At 31.1% G+C, this 17,405-nt stretch overlaps 3 protein-coding genes across 3 annotated transcripts; all 3 read right to left on the bottom strand.

Moving 5' to 3' along the window:
- Positions 1–5,701: 5,701 nt before the first annotated feature.
- LOC142229229 (uncharacterized) lies at positions 5,702–17,072 on the bottom strand. The gene is made up of 2 exons (XM_075299770.1): positions 16,527–17,072; positions 5,702–6,732 (listed from the first exon to the last, which is right to left on the bottom strand). Exon 2 carries the CDS (start codon positions 6,716–6,718, stop codon positions 6,131–6,133), a length of 588 nt encoding a protein of 195 aa, XP_075155885.1. The 5' UTR covers positions 6,719–6,732; positions 16,527–17,072; the 3' UTR covers positions 5,702–6,130.
- Positions 6,818–10,039, bottom strand: LOC142231393 (uncharacterized). Its single transcript, XM_075302001.1, has one exon. The coding sequence runs from the start codon at positions 10,037–10,039 to the stop codon at positions 6,818–6,820; it is 3,222 nt and encodes a 1,073-aa protein (XP_075158116.1).
- LOC142231392 (uncharacterized) lies at positions 10,085–12,241 on the bottom strand. Its single transcript, XM_075302000.1, has one exon. It carries the CDS (start codon positions 12,239–12,241, stop codon positions 10,085–10,087), a length of 2,157 nt encoding a protein of 718 aa, XP_075158115.1.
- Positions 17,073–17,405: the final 333 nt, after the last annotated feature.

The raw sequence follows: 17,405 nt of genomic DNA, 5'->3' as shown, positions 1-17,405 counted from the left end.
AACAAAACATTCGTAAAAATAAACAAAAACCGAACTAAAACCAAGTTTCTTCAAAATTAGTAAAATTTCTTATAAAATGATAATTGCGACTTCCTTTATAATAGAAAGTTTTTCATACATACGAACAACACTTGGCATAGAAAAATATTTTAGTTCATTCGTACTAAGAAGTATGCAATCCTTTCAAAACTTAAGGAAACACACTTGTTAGAATATAGGAAATTTTCCTAAATTTCTATTGTCTACCTGTAATCGATACCTGTCATCGTAATCGATGTGTTTGCGCGTGGGTGTAATCGATATATTTGCGCGTCGGCTGTTTTTTTAGTTGGAATCGCGTTGTTTTGGTATACGGAGAGATTGTTAAAAAATAATATGGTAAAATAATATAATAAATAACAAATAAAATATATAAAGTATTGGTTATTTTAAATTAGTGAGAAAAATTTTCGTTTTTTTTAAATAAATCTATCAATGTTCGTGATAGTGTATAAAGAAAGAAAACACCAGCAGAATAACAACCCTTTCATTTGTCTTCATTTTGGAATCTTCAATTATCAGGTAATGTTCGGTGACGCTAACCTTTTGCAACAAAAATGTTTTATGATTTTTTATATTTGTTGGTATTGAAATTGTAAAAGGAGGACAAAATCGTTAGGCAACAACTTATTAAAAGTGAAAAGTACAAGAAGAAGAAAAAGTGCGTTTTACAGTTGATAATATCACACGGAAATTGGAAATAGTGGAATAATAAACTAATATTTCAAAGAGATTCGATTCTGTTGATTCTTAATAAATATATTCAATATATTAATAAAACATGTCTTTTATTGAAGATAAAATTGCTTATAGAAATAAATAAAATTGTATTTAAAAACGAAGGTAAGCAGTTCTAATTATGAAGTAAAAGTTTTACCACAAATGTGTAAGATTTGTCGAAATGAATGAAAAAATTTCAATAAAATCATTCCATATATGAATTCAAATTAGTTAATTTTTTTCATTCTGTAGTATAGTGGTATATAAATATAGGAAAATGTTAACTAATATATGGAATGCATTATTCCTAATTTCTACGAAAATCACATCGTTCTAACAAATAAAAATGTCTTTGGCGCTATACGAAGTTCAACTTTCCTCACAATGAGTTCATTTTAACTTAAAGAAGGGGTCACTTTTTTCTGGGTGCATGCTAAATTTGGTTGGTATCGGTTCAGATTTAAATATAGCTCCCATATATATACTATCCGCTTTGTGAAAAAATGGGCGAAACATCCACATTGTTATTGCAAAATTGCCATTGCTAAGTCCAAAACTTGAACAAATGACTCAAAATTTCCTATACTTCTAATTCATATCTATCGACCGATAACTGATAAATACACTTTAGGGAAGTTGCATAAAACTGTCAAAACGTTTTTTCTACGCAAATTTTTTCAAAACTTTTTTTCTATCTCAAATTTTGTCAAAATTAATTTCTATAGAAAATTTTGTCGAAGTTTTATTTCTATAGAAAATTTTGTGAACATTTTATTACTAAAGAAAATTTTGTCAAAATTTTACTTCTATGGAAAATTTTATTTCTATAGAAAATTTTGACAAAATTTTATTTGTATAGAAAATTTTATTTCTATAAAAAAGTTTGACAAAATTTCATTTCTATAGAAAATTTTAGTTAAAATTTTATTTCTATAGAGAATTTCGTCAAAATTGTATTTTTATCGCAAATTTTGTCAAAATTTTACTTCTATCGCAAATTTTGCCAAAATTTTATTTCTATAGAAAAATTTGTCACCATTTTATTTCTATAGAAAATTTTGTCAAAATTTTATTTCTATAGAGAATTTTATCAATTTTTATACCCTTCACCACTACTGTGGTACAGGGTATAATAAGTTTGTGCATTTGTATGTAACGCCAAGAAGGAAAAGTCTGAGACCCATCGTTTAGTATACCGATCGTCTTAGAATTAAATTCTGAGTCGATTTAGCGATGTCCGTCTGTCTGTCTGTTGATGTATTTTTGTGTGCAAAGTACAGCTCGCAGTTTTAGTCCGATTGTCCTAAAATTTGGTATAGGGTCCTGTTTCGCTTCAAAGACGATCCCTATTGATTTTGGAAAAAAATCGGTTCAGATTTAGATATAGCTGCCATATATATTTTTCACCGATCTGGTCATAATTGGCGTGTATATCAATCGATCTTCCTCAAATTCCGTACATCCGAATATTTTATGAGTCTCGAAAAACTTGCAAAATATCAGCCAAATCGGTTCAGATTTAGATATAGCTCCCATATATAGCTTTCACCCGATTTACACTCATTTGCCCACAGAGGCCAATTTTTTGCTCCGATTTAGTTGAAATTTTGTACAGGGAGTAGAATTAGCATTGTAGCTATGCGTGTCAAATTTGGTTGAAATCAGTTCAGATTTAGATATAGCTCCCATATATAGCTTTCGCCCGATTTACACTCATGTGACCACAGAGGCCAATTTTTTGCTCCGATTTAGTTGAAATTTTACACTGGGTGTAGAATTAGCATTGTAGCTATGCGTGCCAAATTTGGTTGAAATCGGTTCAGATTTAGATATAGCTCCCATATATAGCTTTCGCCCGATTTACACTCATGTGACCACAGAGGCCAATTTTTTGCTCCGATTTAGTTGAAATTTTGCACTGGGTGTAGAATTAGCATTGTAGCTATGCATGCCAAATTTGGTTGAAATCGGTTCAGATTTAGATATAGCTCCCATATATATGTTTTTCTGATTTCGACAAAAATAGTCAAAATACCATCATTTTCCTTGTAAAATCGCCACTGCTTAGTCGAAAAGTTGTAAAAATGACTCTAATTTTCTTAAACTTCTAATGCATATATATCGAGCGATAAATCATAAATAAACTTTTGCGAAGTTTTCTTAAAATTGCTCCAGATTTAAATGTTTCCCCTATTTTTTTACTAACATTGTGTTCCACCCTAGTGCATTAGCCGACTTAAATTTTGAGTCTATAGATTTTGTAGAAGTCTATCAAATTCTATCCAGATCGAGTGATATTTAAATGTATATATTTGGGAAAAACCTTTATATATAGCCCCAACACATTTAACGGATGAGATATGGTATCGAAAATTTAGATCTACAAAGTGGTGCAGGGTATAATATAGTCGGCCCCGCCCGACTTTAGACTTTCCTTATTTGTTTTCCATAGAAAAGTTTGTCAAAATTTTATTTCTATCGCAAATTTTGTCAACATTTTATTTTATGGCAAATTTTGTCAAAATTTTGGTTCTATCGCAAATTTTGCAAAATTTTATTTCTATAGAAAAATTTGTCAAAATTTTATTTCTATAGAAAATTTTGTGAACATTTTATTACTATAGAAAATTTTGTCAAGATTTTATTTCTATAGAAAAATTTGTCAAAATTTCATTTCTATAGAAAATGTTGTGAAAATTTTATTACTGTAGAAAATTTTGTGAAAATTTTATTTCTATAGAAAATGTTGTCAAAATGTTATTTCTATAGAAAATTTTGTCAAAAATTTATTTCTATCGCACATTTTGTCAAAATCTAATTTCTAGAGAAAATTTGTCAACATTTTAGTTTTATATAAAATTTTATTTCTATAGAGAATTTTATTTCCATAGAAAATTTTATTTCTATAGAGAATTTGGTCAAAATTTCATTTCCAAAGAAAATGGCAAAATTTTATTGCTATCGCAAATTTTGTCAAGATTTTATTACTATCGCAAATTTTGTCAAAATTTGTCAACATTTTATTTCTATAGAAAAATTTGTCAACTATTTGTTTATATAGAAAAATTTGTCAAAATTTTATTTCTATAGAAAATTTTGTCAAAATTTTATTTCTATAGAAAATTTTGTCAAAATTTTATTTCTATAGAAAATTTTGTCAAAATTTTATTTCTATAGAAAATTTTGTCAAAATTTTATTTCTATAGAAAATTTTGTCAAAATTTTATTTCTATAGAAAATTTTTGTTAAAATTTTATTTTTATGAGAATTTTGTTAAAATTTTATTTTTATCGCAACTTTTGCCAAAATTTTATTTCTATAGAAAAAGTTGTCACCATTTTAATTCTATAGAAAAATTTGCCAAAATTTTATTTCTATAGAGAATTTTGTCAAAATTTTTTTGTTCCATAGAAAAGTTTGTCAAGATTTTATTCCTATCGCAAATTTTGTAAACATTTTAGTCCTATCGCAAATTTCACCAAAATTTTATTTCTATAGAAAAATATGTCAGCATTTTATTTCTATAAAAAAATTTGTCGCAATTTTATTTCTATCGCAAATTTTGTCAAAATTTAATTTCTACAGAAAATTTGTCAAAATTTTATTTCTATAGAAAATTTTGTGGAAATTTTATTTTTATATAAAATTTTGACAAAATTTTATTTCTATAGAAAATTTTTTTAAAATTTTATTTCTTTAGAGAATTTGGTCAAAATTTCATTCCTAAAGAAAATGTCAAAATTTTATTACTATCGCAAATTTTGTCAAGATTTTATTTCTATCGCAAATTTTGTTAACATTTTATTTTTATCGCAAATTTTGTCAAAATTTTAGTCCTGTCGCAAATTTTACCAAAATTTTATTTCTATAGAAAAATATGTCATTATTTTATTTTTATAAAAAAAATTGTCAAAATTTTATTTCTATACAAAGTTTTGTCAAAATTTTATTTCCATAGAAAATTCTGTCACATTTCTATTGCAAATTTTGTCAAAACTTTATTTTTATCGCAAATTTTGCCAAAATTTTAATTCTATTGCATAGTTTGCCAAAATTTTATTTCTATAGAAAAATTTGTCAAAATTTTATTTCCATAGAAAATTTTGTCAAAATTTTATTTCTATAGAAAATTTTGTCAAAATTTTATTTCTGTAGAAAATTTTGTCAAAAATTTATTGCTATAGAAAATTTTGTCAAAATTTTATTTCTATAGAAAATTTTGTCGAAATTTTCTATAGAAATAAAATTTTGACAAAATTTTATATAAAAATAAAATTTCCACAAAATTTTCTATAGAAATAAAATTTTGACAAATTTTCTGTTGAAATTAAATTTTGACAAAATTTGCGATAGAAATAAAATTGTGACAAATTTTTTTATAGAAATAAAATGCTGACATATTTTTCTATAGAAATAAAATTTTGGTGAAATTTGCGATAGGACTAAAATGTTTACAAAATTTGCGATAGGAATAAAATTTTGACAAACTTTTCTATGGAACAAAAAAATTTTGACAAAATTCTCTATAGAAATAAAATTTTGGCAAATTTTTCTATAGAATTAAAATGGTGACAACTTTTTCTATAGAAATAAAATTTTGGCAAAAGTTGCGATAAAAATAAAATTTTAACAAAATTCTCTATAAAAATAAAGTTTTAACAAAAATTTTCTATAGAAATAAAATTTTGACAAAATGTTCTATAGAAATAAAATTTTGACAAAATTTTCTATAGTGCACAGGTGTGTGGGGGGATTGTTACAGATGATAGTGGAGAACCAAAGTTTGACATGAAATCCCCTGGGTGAGATGAGTGGACTGTATAAGCTTACGTGTGTGTGTGTGTGTGCTTTGATTTATTATTTCTCAGGTAATGAGAAATAATAAACAAAGTTTGACGGAGTGAAACCAAATCGGAAAAGAATAAAAAATAACAAATGGAGGTTTCAGTTTTCAATGTATAAATTAACAATTTTTTATTGATAAAATATAATATGGGGGAAGCGGCAGAGAGTAGAAGTAGAGGAGAAAAGTAGTGCTTACCGTCGGGTAGTTAGAGAAGAAGTGAAGGAAAAAGCTAGGATCTTAAGGTTTAGTGTACTAACTTTTACAACAATAATATTTACAATAGATGTTATCGATATCAATTCAGCAATATTTTAGTACATATAATTCAAAATAAACAAATTGATCAGAAATTCAAGAAATCGATAATTATGTAAATATGATATATTAAACAATTCATTTAAATTCAAATTCATAAAATTCATTCATGTATAAAATTCAAAAGATTCATAAAATTCATTCAAATATAAAAAATCAAAAAATATGTTTGGCAAACTATGAAGTTTGTCCATGCCCCCGGCCTTGCACTTATGCAAAGTTCGACTTGCAAAGCACGGTAGCAATGGACTTTATAGCCTCGGCCAGGATATGCTGGTTCCGCTTAGGACGTTGGTTGGAGCGTCTCCTCTGAATCTTATTGTTGGTATGAGCATGTTGTGGTGTAGGCTGTCGTGGTGGTCGTCTTATCGTGGTTGATGTCTGCGGTATTGGGTTCTTCGTGAACCATCGGATGGGCCTTCTTGTTTGTTGTGTAGTTGTACTGTTGTGTCTTCCCGTGATTATTACTCGTCTTCTAGTGGTATTGTTTCTTGATGGTGTTTGGCGTGTCGTCGTGTTCCTTTCCCTAGGCGTGTAGTAGGCTGGTGAAGTTGCGGATGGCGTCCTCGCTATTTGTGGATGCAGCATAGTGTGATGCTGATAGCCACACTTCCGACAGGTCGCTGGGGAACTGCACCGTTCAACTGTGTGGCTTTTTGCCAAACAGTTCATGCAGTAATTATATGTCCGAACCGTCACCCTTCTATCCGCCACAGGCATCATTATAAAAATTGGGCAATCCCGCAAAGAGTGTCTTTCCTTGCAGATGCCGCAATCGTAAACTTGATGGTGGGACATTTTTAGTTAGTAATCTGTAATTGGAAAGGACTTTAGTATGGGATAATGGGAAGGTTATGAAAAGATTTTATGAGAGGAAGGAATGTGAAAAGGTAAGATTTAAGAGGTTGGTTCAGGAGAGGCTTGGTCTAAGAGCGGTAAGTAGCATAATTTCACGATAGGGCGAGTGATAATTCCTGAAGCAACTTTGATATCCGCAACACGAATATTATTGTCGGAACCATGATGAGTATTTACGATTCTACCCAAGCGCCAGTCGCTAGGTGGTAACAAATCGTCCATGACGACAACCAAATCGCCAATCTTTAAATTGGGACCTGAATTTTTCCACTTATATCGTTTGTGTAGAGATTTCAGATAGTCCTCTTTCCATCTGATAGCAAATTGATGGTGCAGAGCTTTTAACTTTGTCCATCTATTGAGAAGAGATAAGTTTTGAGATGGGGTTTCAGGGAAAGACATAATTGGTGATCCTTTTAAAAAGTGACCCGGAGTAAGAGCTGTCAAATCTGATGGATCTTCAGAAACGGCAGATATGGGACGTGAGTTTAGAATTCCTTCGATTCTTGCGAGAATTGTAGCAAATTGTTCGAAAGTAAATTTATGGGCACCAGCTATTCGTTTAAAATGATGTTTAAAACTTTTTACGGCCGATTCCCATAATCCGCCCATATGCGGGGCATGCGGTGGGATAAATTGCCACTCAAAGCCGTGTGTTGAATATTTCTGGGATATGTCACTGGCGGTGGATTTAACAAAACCAGAAAATTCTTTTAGTAATTTTCGGCTTGCCCCAATAAAATTTCTTCCATTATCGGAAACAACCCTATTGGGTAGCCCCCGCCTCCCGACGAATCGTGTAAATGCAGCTTCAAAGGCTAGAGACGATAATTCTGAACAGGGTTCTAAGTGGATCGCTTTTGTAGTGAAACAAACAAAAATCGAAACGTAGCTTTTTATTATTGGAGCTCTTTTTAGAGTGGAACTTTTTAGCTCAAAAGGCCCTGCGAAGTCTACACCGGTGATATTAAAAGGAGGGGATAGTTCACATCGCACAGATGGAAGGGGAGCCATTATCTGGCTACAGGACTTTTGTTTGAATATTACACACGTTCGGCATTTATGAATTATAGCCTTCACTCGCGGTTTTAAACGGGATATATAAAATTTAGTCTGTACCATTCGGCACATTAGCGTACAATCGGCATGAGCTAATAATTGATGCAAGTTTAATAAGTATAAGTGACTGAAACGTGAGTTCCCCGAAAGAATAATAGGAAATCGCTCGTTGTATGGTAGAGACGAGTCGGCGAGTCTTCCATTAACTCGCATAATATTCTCGTGAGAAAGAAATGGATTCAAACATTTCAATTGGCTTTTATCATTAATTGGTTTCGATTCAAGAAGATTAGAATATTCGTCAGGGTAAAATTTCTTTTGCGATAATGTGATTAAACGTGATTTAACAAATGTAACTTCTTTATGAGTAAGAAATGGATTCGAAATTTTTATTGTCGATCTCCGTCGACTTAGGCAATTGTTATAAAAACGAAACATGTAGGATATAACTCGCAATGCGCGATTGTAAGACGAAAATCTGAGTAAAATATCAGTATCGTCAATTGTACTATGATAAGTTTGAACATTAATACGTTTTCCTAATTCTGGTGCAACCAATGGATTTCTTTTAGGCCACGTTGAATGTGGTTGAGTTAACCATTTTGGACCATTAAACCATAAAGAATTGGGTGTTAAATCTTGAGGTCGGCAACCTCTAGTACCGAGATCTGCAGGATTATCATGAGTCGGGACATGCCGCCAATTGCTACCAGGAACTAACTCGTGAATTTGCGAAGTTCTATTTGCAATGTATGTCTCCCAGGACCAAGGTGGTTTCGAAAGCCAACCAAGAACTATTGAAGAGTCAGTCCATAGAGTAATAGAGCTTATCTTGAAATCGAAATTCGAAGTGACATAATTGACGAGTTTAGCTAACAGAAATGCACCATTAAGTTCCAATCTTGGCAAACATACAGGTTTGAGAGGAGCGACTTTGCTTTTAGCAACCAGTAAATTAGAAAACACAACTGATTTATTAGTCTGGCATCGCAAATAAACACATGCACAATATGCAGCTTGAGACGAATCTGAAAACCCGTGGATTTCCAAAGTATCAGTAGGACAACATTGAATCCATCTTGGTATAGAGATAGAATTAATGTGAGGGAAATCGAATACGAGTCTATTCCAAGTAGCTTGTGACTCTGGACCAAGATTGTCATCCCATCCAATTCCTTCTAGCCACAATTGTTGCATTAATATTTTTGCCCGAATAATAACCGGCGCAATCCATCCCGCGGGATCAAATAATTGAGCGATTGACGATAGAACCATCCTTTTCGTCATAGTCTGTTCAAATTGTATTGGATTTATCGAGTAAGTAAACGAATCTGACAACGCGTTCCACTTTATACCCAAAGTTTTTGTAGAACTTGATTCATGGAAGCGTAAAAATTCGGAATCGTATAGGTCTTGAGACGGAATATGAGCGAGTAATTGTGGATCATTAGCTATGATCTTCTTAAGAGGAAAACCGGCATTCTTTAAAATATCACTTAGATCATTTTGAGCCTTCAAAGCCTCCTGAATAGAATACCCGCCCGATAAAATGTCGTCAACGTATGTTTCGTGTTTAAGTATTCGAGCTACTGTGGGATGAGTTGCTTGGACATCAGATGCCAGTTGCAAAAGAGTACGTATAGCAAGGAATGGCGCGCAATTAATACCAAAAGTTACTGTTTTGAGTTGATAATCTTTAATAAAGTTATTATCGGACGGTTTGAATAAAATTCGTTGATACGGTCTATCATGGGGGTGTACAAGAATCTGTCTGTACATTTTCTGAATATCCCCGCAGAAAACATACTGATATTTCCGCCAATTCAGAATAACAGAAGTGAGATCAGATTGCAATGTGGGACCGGTGTGTAACACATCGTTAAGAGAATAGCCTGATTTCGTCTTTCTGGACGCATTAAAAACAATTCGAACCTTTGTGGACTTATGTTCCGGTCGTACCACAGCGTGATGTGGCAAGTAAAATGAATTAAATTTATCATCAAAGGAAATTTCGCGAGAAGACGTTTCTTCTGCGTGATCAAGCGCTATATATTCGTTCAGAACATCATGGTACTGTGTTTTTAATTCAGAATCTTTGGAAAGGTTTCGTTCCATACGATTGTACTGAGCCAAAGCCATAAATCTAGAAGGACCCAAGTACAATGAATCAGAAAATTCTTCCTTAAAAGGAAGTCGTACCATGTAACGACCATTGGGTAAACGAGTTGTAGTTTTTCTGTAATACTCTTAACAGAACGCATCAGCAGCTGAGACGAGATGGGATGTAGGAACTTCTTCTTGTTCCCAAAATTTTCTTAGCATTTCCTTAATAGAGGATTCTTCGAATTCATGAACATTTACGGAGAATGAATGTATTGTTTCAGTCCGCATTGGACCACTGAGAACCCAGCCAAATATCGTATTATAGGCTGAAGTTTCGCCACAAATATTTTTCTTGATTCCTTCAATATTAATAAAACGTTCGGAATCATTACCCAGAACCAAATCAATTTGCAAAGATTTGTTGAAATATGGATCTGCCAACTCTAAATTTTCCAATTCTGAATTATTTGGTATTTCAAACGAAATGGCAGGAAGACGTTTTGTCACTTGCGGCAAAACAATGGCAGAAACTGAGAATCGTATTTCATGTTTCTTTGACACTATGGACAATTGACATTGTTTGTCAGATGTTTGACGCTGGCCACCAATTTCAGATATTTCAAAATTTGACTTAGTAGTCGGAAGTTGTAAACGGGTTTGAATTCGTTTTGAAATAAATGTTCGTTGAGAACCCGGATCTATAAGAGCTCTAATCGTGAACAATTCTCCATTATGTTCAATCTGCACTAATGCAGTTCGGAGTAAAATCATATCATTATTCGATGAAAAGTTGGCTTGGATATGAGAAGAATTATTTTGCTTTGATGTAGATGGTTGTTCCTTCTGTGAGGATAAATTGTGTGTATTGGGCTTTTGATGATTCTGGCTTTCGCTTCTTTTTTCTTGAGTATTTGAATTTTCACTTGTATTTTCGTTGTATTTAGTTCGTATATGAATCAAACTGTGGTGCGGTTTGTGACAAATTATACAAGTGTTTGTACTTTTACAATTAGGTTTGAGATGGGAACTTGATAAGCAGTTACTGCAAATCTTATTTTTATAGACAAAGTCTACACGCTGTTGTGCAGTAAGTTGACGAAATTTCGGACACGTTCGTAAAGAATGGTTGGTTTCACAAAGTAAACAAGTAGCTGTGAGTTTTTCTTGAGAGAGATATGTTTGTATTTTGCCAGAGCCCTGAGATGAGATGGGATTGCGTTGATCATATTTATTTGAATTTTGATGTGTAACATTATTTTGCTGCTTTGTGCACTTTATGCTCGAGATGCGTTCTACAACTTCGAATCTATTTATCAAAAATTCGTCCAGTTGATTCCACGTAGGCAGATCTCGATGTGATCTGAGGGATTGTTCCCATAAAGAGAGAGTCTCATCTGGTAATTTTGGGGAAATTAAATAAATGAGAATGGGATCCCATCCGTCAACATCGACGTTAAGAGATCGAAGAGTACATAAACAATCATTGACCGTGGACTGAATTTTTTGAATTGATTCGCTGTTTTCAACATTTGCCACAGGTATATTGAAAAGAATTTTTAATTGATTATCAACTAAAACACGTTTATTCTCGTAACGAGCTTTAAGTGCGCTCCATGCCATATTAAAATTTTCATCGCACAAAGTGTAACGCTTGACTATAGCCCCAGCTGGGCCCCTGGTCTTATTGCGTAAATGATAAAGTTTTTGAGCGGGGGTCAATTTTGGATAATTTACATAAACTGCCGTGAACATATCACGGAACGAGGGCCACTCCTCGTATCCACCTTTAAACACCTCGGTGTCACACGGAGGAACTTTTATATAACTGTCGTTAGAGTTATGAGAAGAGGCGGGAATAGAACTCTGATTCTGAGGTATATATTCAGGAACTAGGCTGTGCCTGGCATTTTGACGTGCTTGGCCTCCAGATATTCGGAGAATATCTAAGATTTGAGACCTTGCGGTGTAATATGCCTCAGAACTGGCATTGAAATTTATTTTTGCATTAGCTTTAATATCCTTCGGATCGGTGGAACTCGGCGATAGCATTATATTTTGATATGAAGTCTGAAGTTGTTGCCATCTTTTCTCCAAGTCTTCCAATTTAACTTCCAATACAGAGTCCGTTTGATCTCTAATATCGCATTGTTCGAATTGCGTGCAAAAAAGTATTAAATACTCGCAATCAAAAAGAAATCTATCATATGCGGGAGATGCAGCCACTGCTGCGTTAGAATTGGAGGAAGCATTTGATCCAGAAGGACCTGATGAAAGTTCATTAGGATTGTTTGTAGGATTCATTGTCGTAAAAAATGTATCAGAAAATTATCGATTGCAAACGAGAAAATGTTTTCTTGAATTTATCAAATTAATGAATTGGAATTGCAGAAATATAGCGAGAAAAAATATATGGGTTTTTGGAATTGCAAATATGAAGTTTTGTGGGTAACCTCTAACCGTTTTAGTTGTGTTTTATGCGAAAATTTATCTCCAGAACTAATAAACTAATAAGCGGGATTTGCAAATGTTGCGAAAATATAGTAGTTTATTGTTCAAAAGATCAATTGAAAAGATAAATATGCGAAAAGAAAAATAATCAATCAATTTTAATTGATTTGAGCTAATGAAAATATAATTCAAACAATTTTAATTGTGCTTCCACAAATTCCAAAGTGTTGCGTTCTTTATGTAATGCGATGCAATTGATAAATTCGACTTCCAATCGATACTTTTAAACAGAATTCAATCGGTAAAATTTCTGTCCTAAAATTTCAAGAAAAACAAGTTTTTCACGATAACAAAATCTTTTTTTTTCCAAAAAACGTGAACGAGACAAAATTTCGATTTTTTCGTTTATGAGACGAGATTAAATTTTATTAAGATTTTATTAAGCAGGTGAAATCTATTGAACACATTCACTGAACTATGATTTTCCAAACCTCTCGAATCGAAAAATCATAAGTCTGCAATCAAAGTTCAAAATTCGACCAAGCTCTTTGTAGCAAACAGATAAAATAATTGTAAACTTCACAGAATGAGAAATGTAATTTTCAAAGAGAAATATATTGAACTCACTGAAAACATATGACTTTCAAGATTTTGTTTCAAAAAAATGATATATCTTCAATAAAAGTTCAAAAATTCCTCCAAATTTTTGTAAAGCCACAGGCCAAATAATTTTAAGCTTCACAGAGCGAGAAATATAAATGTCACGAAGAAATATAATGAACTCATCCAAAAGAAATATGACTTTGTTCAATTTTTCTTCGAAAAAATCATATAACTCAATAAAAGTTCAAAAATTTCCTCAAATCTTGATAAAGCACAACAGGCCAATTTAATAGCAATATTCAGAGAGCAAGAGATATTATTGTTACAGAGAGATAATATATATGTTTCATCAGCCAATTCGGCTTTGAGATGCAATTTCACTTTTTAGATATATTGATGTTTATTTTTAATGTCGTAATGAGTATTTTCGTTGATAGTTTGTTTTAATGTTTCGATGAGTGATTTCGTTAATATATTCGATGAGCGGAAATTGCGATGTTCTGAATCACAATTTTCCTTATGAGACGCTTATTTTCTTGTATATATTTCTTTTCAACAAATTTAAATATTCGAGGAATGAAAAATTGCGATTTTATTTCTCACAATTTTTTCTTATGAGCCGCTTGATTTCTTGTATATGTTTACCAATTTTAATAAATTTAATATTCGAGAAGTGAAAATTGCGATTTTATTTCTCACAATTTTTCTTATGAGACGCTTGTTATGTTGTAAATATTCATAAATTACCAATAATTTCAAAAATTTACCTGTTGTTATGATGATTCGTTCATATATGTTGAGATAATATTAATTTGAGTGTATTCGCAGTCGCATGAGTTGATCTGAGAATTTTGCTTGAGTGCACTTCGTATTTGGGGAACGAAAAAATGTTTTCGAGCGTAATTAATTTTCTGAGTGTAAGAATTTGTAGAGATTTTCATATATGTATTTTATTTCAACTTTAGAAAATTTCCGAAGTTTTCCCACTTTTCCCGAGTGTAATAATAGTTTTTAGTTTAATAAAGATTGATTTTTTTTTCGAGTGTAATAATTTTTTGATTTTTTTTTTTTTTTTGATTATAAATTTTCCCGAGCGTGATACAATTTTCCGGAAAATATAATTGAAAATATGTTATGTCGTAATTTTCTGAGATTATTATTATTTATTTTTTAGCAAATTTTAGTATTGCAATATTTTGAAGGAAATAATATTTTGAATGTAGAAATATATTCCAAGACAAAAAATTTTTGAGTGTAGGAAAAATTTCGAGAATTTAAATAATTTTTTCCCGAGTGTAGGAAAAATTTTAAAAAATATTGCAAGTTAAAATTTTGAGTTTATAAAAACTTTGCAGAATTTAAAAAATTTTGCTGGGTGTACAAAATTTGGAATGTAAAAAATGTTCCAAGTTAAAATTTTAAGTGTAGAAAAATTTTGGAGAATTTTTGCTGAGTGTAAAAATTCGAGTTTTATGTATATTTACATTTTCCAAATTTTAGCATAACGTTTTGAGAGTCGAAAACACGAAATTTTCAGTAGCGGATTTTCTTTTTGAATTCAAAGACAAATTTCTGTAAGTGTAATTTTCGTGAATTTTTTTTAAAAAAAATTTTGTTGATACTAATTTTTGCAAGTGTAGTAATTTGCGTTTTACCAAAGAGAATTAGCGCTTTACCAAATTTGCTTTAAGAATGTAAGGAAACTTCTACGATGATATACAAACTTTCTTTAGTGTAATAGGTTTGTTTTTTCGAGTGTAGATAACTTTTCCAAAAATTCGCGTTTTTGTTTTTATACCCCGGTAAAACACAAATGGATGTATGTGTTTGCGTACTCTACTTTGATTTAATCACTTTTGACATAAAACTGATTTTTTTTCCGCGGTGTACCGAATTAATTTGCACTCAAATAAAATTTTCAGAATTGCATTTGTTGTGTAAATGGTGAATAATTCACTGTTTGATGGTTTTTTATACGTGTACATATAACTACTACGTTCAATATAAAATGATAAAATGTGCAATGGTATTAAAGTGCAAATACGATTATATTAGTTATTGTGCAAATATTTGTTGCGGTGTGTTGAATTATGTCGGCGTGAATGCAAAGTGTATGATCAATTTGATGTCTTTGTTAACTACGCTGGTAATTCAATGTAAATTATTGTGTATTAATTTATTAATATTTTAGCAAAAATTTTTGTTATTGTAACCAAAATATAGTGAGATGGGCAAAATTTCCAATATTTACTTTATTTGTTTTAATTACATTCACTTTTTTAATCAAAAATCCAAATATTAATTGAATTTAATTAAATCGACATTATCATTGATCATACGCTGCGCATCATTGATCATACGCTGCGCATTCATTCAGGTGCGTTAGGTGTAATTTGGTGTGTGACTTCGCTAATTGAAACGGGGGTGATATGGTAACACTAGCACAGCTGACCAATTGTCACTCTATCATATGTATAATATTCTTTGTGGATTTTATTCACATATGATCACAAATGCAAATTTGAAGAATATGAAAATTTTATTTTTACCGATGAAATGTTAATGTTTTAGCACAAACGCGTTTATTTCATAAAAATGGGAATTTTCACGATAGCTAATGTTATCCAAACCGTTGAAAGCAAAACGAAAATTATTTGTTAATTTTCCTGATCTTCTTCTTGATTTTCTTTCTTCTTTTTTTTTTCACTTCATACCAGTTCGTTGAACCAATGCATATATGACATACAAACAACTATACACGAATATGCATCAAAAAGGTTCAATTTTTTCTGTTTTTTCGATTTTTATGAAATTTTTACAACAAATTTTTACCGTTTTTGGACCGTTGGACGGACGGACAGCAATGGAAGTCACACTTTTTTCACACTTTTACACCAATTTGCACCAATTTGTTCTTGTAATTTTGATTTGCACTTCAATTTTAGTTAAAATACATATATATATATATACATACATACGTTTGCAAACACAAATTGCGGTTTTTTTTTCGATTTTTCTCTTCTTCTCCTTGTTTTTTAGAGAAGTTTTTCGCCAATTTTATCCGGAATATCAATAATTTGACTATTTTAATCACCGTAAACCAACTTTAGAAGTTTCTCTGTACATTTTTAACTTGTTTCGTTGCATTTGAAACAAGTCATAGGAGCTTCTCTACGCTATTTTTACAATTTTACCCAACTTTGTATCAATTTTAAAGATTTTTGTTCACTTTTCCCTCTATTCTTGGGATTTTAAATGATTTTTACCGTTCTTTTTAGCCTTTTCTCCCAATTATTTTCACACTTTTAACAAATTTTATAAAGTTTTGGACAATAGTTTACCTTCTTTGTGCGATTTCTACTTTTTTTTTTTTACTAATTTCAAAGTATTTTTACGAAAATTTACCTGATTTTAACACGCAATTTACCCGAATTTTTAACGAATTTTAAACTTTTTAACTCGCGTATTTTCCCCGTTTTTTGTGTTTGCTTACGTTTATGTTCTTTTCTATATAATTTTGTGACGTATCACTTACCGGCGATCTTTCAACTGAGTAGATAGAGATGGTAATTTGTTTGTTTACTTTGTTGTGGATGGTGTTGTGGATTTCGATATGTTACCAATGAACGGCTGCGGAGGACCATGCACAGGTGTGTGGGGGGATTGTTACAGATGATAGTGGAGAACCAAAGTTTGACATGAAATCCCCTGGGTGAGATGAGTGGACTGTATAAGCTTACGTGTGTGTGTGTGTGTGCTTTGATTTATTATTTCTCAGGTAATGAGAAATAATAAACAAAGTTTGACGGAGTGAAACCAAATCGGAAAAGAATAAAAAATAACAAATGGAGGTTTCAGTTTTCAATGTATAAATTAACAATTTTTTATTGATAAAATATAATATGGGGGAAGCGGCAGAGAGTAGAAGTAGAGGAGAAAAGTAGTGCTTACCGTCGGGTAGTTAGAGAAGAAGTGAAGGAAAAAGCTAGGATCTTAAGGTTTAGTGTACTAACTTTTACAACAATAATATTTACAATAGATGTTATCGATATCAATTCAGCAATATTTTAGTACATATAATTCAAAATAAACAAATTGAACAGAAATTCAAGAAATCGATAATTATGTAAATATGATATATTAAACAATTCATTTAAATTCAAATTCATAAAATTCATTCATGTATAAAATTCAAAAGATTCATAAAATTCATTCAAATATAAAAAATCAAAAAATATGTTTGGCAAACTATGAAGTTTGTCCATATAGAAATAAAATTTTGACAAAATTTATTACTTAAGAAAATTTTGTCAAGTTTTCTCAACACATAGAACATTTTGTCAAAATATTATTTCTGTGGAACATTTTGTCAAAATTTTATTTCTATAGAAAATCTCATCAAAATTTTATTTCC

Source organism: Haematobia irritans, chromosome 3 (assembly GCF_050003625.1).
Source record: "Haematobia irritans isolate KBUSLIRL chromosome 3, ASM5000362v1, whole genome shotgun sequence".
In the NCBI taxonomy this organism is placed as follows: domain Eukaryota; kingdom Metazoa; phylum Arthropoda; class Insecta; order Diptera; family Muscidae; genus Haematobia; species Haematobia irritans.
The sequence above is the reverse complement of the archived record's forward strand: the minus strand, read 5'-3'. Positions and strand labels throughout refer to the sequence as shown.

Excerpts from the sequence above, each read along its gene's own strand:
- LOC142229229 (XM_075299770.1), bottom strand. The coding sequence starts at position 6,718 with ATGTCCCACCATCAAGTTTACGATTGCGGCATCTGCAAGGAAAGACAC.
- LOC142231393 (XM_075302001.1), bottom strand. The coding sequence starts at position 10,039 with ATGGTACGACTTCCTTTTAAGGAAGAATTTTCTGATTCATTGTACTTG.
- LOC142231392 (XM_075302000.1), bottom strand. The coding sequence starts at position 12,241 with ATGAATCCTACAAACAATCCTAATGAACTTTCATCAGGTCCTTCTGGA.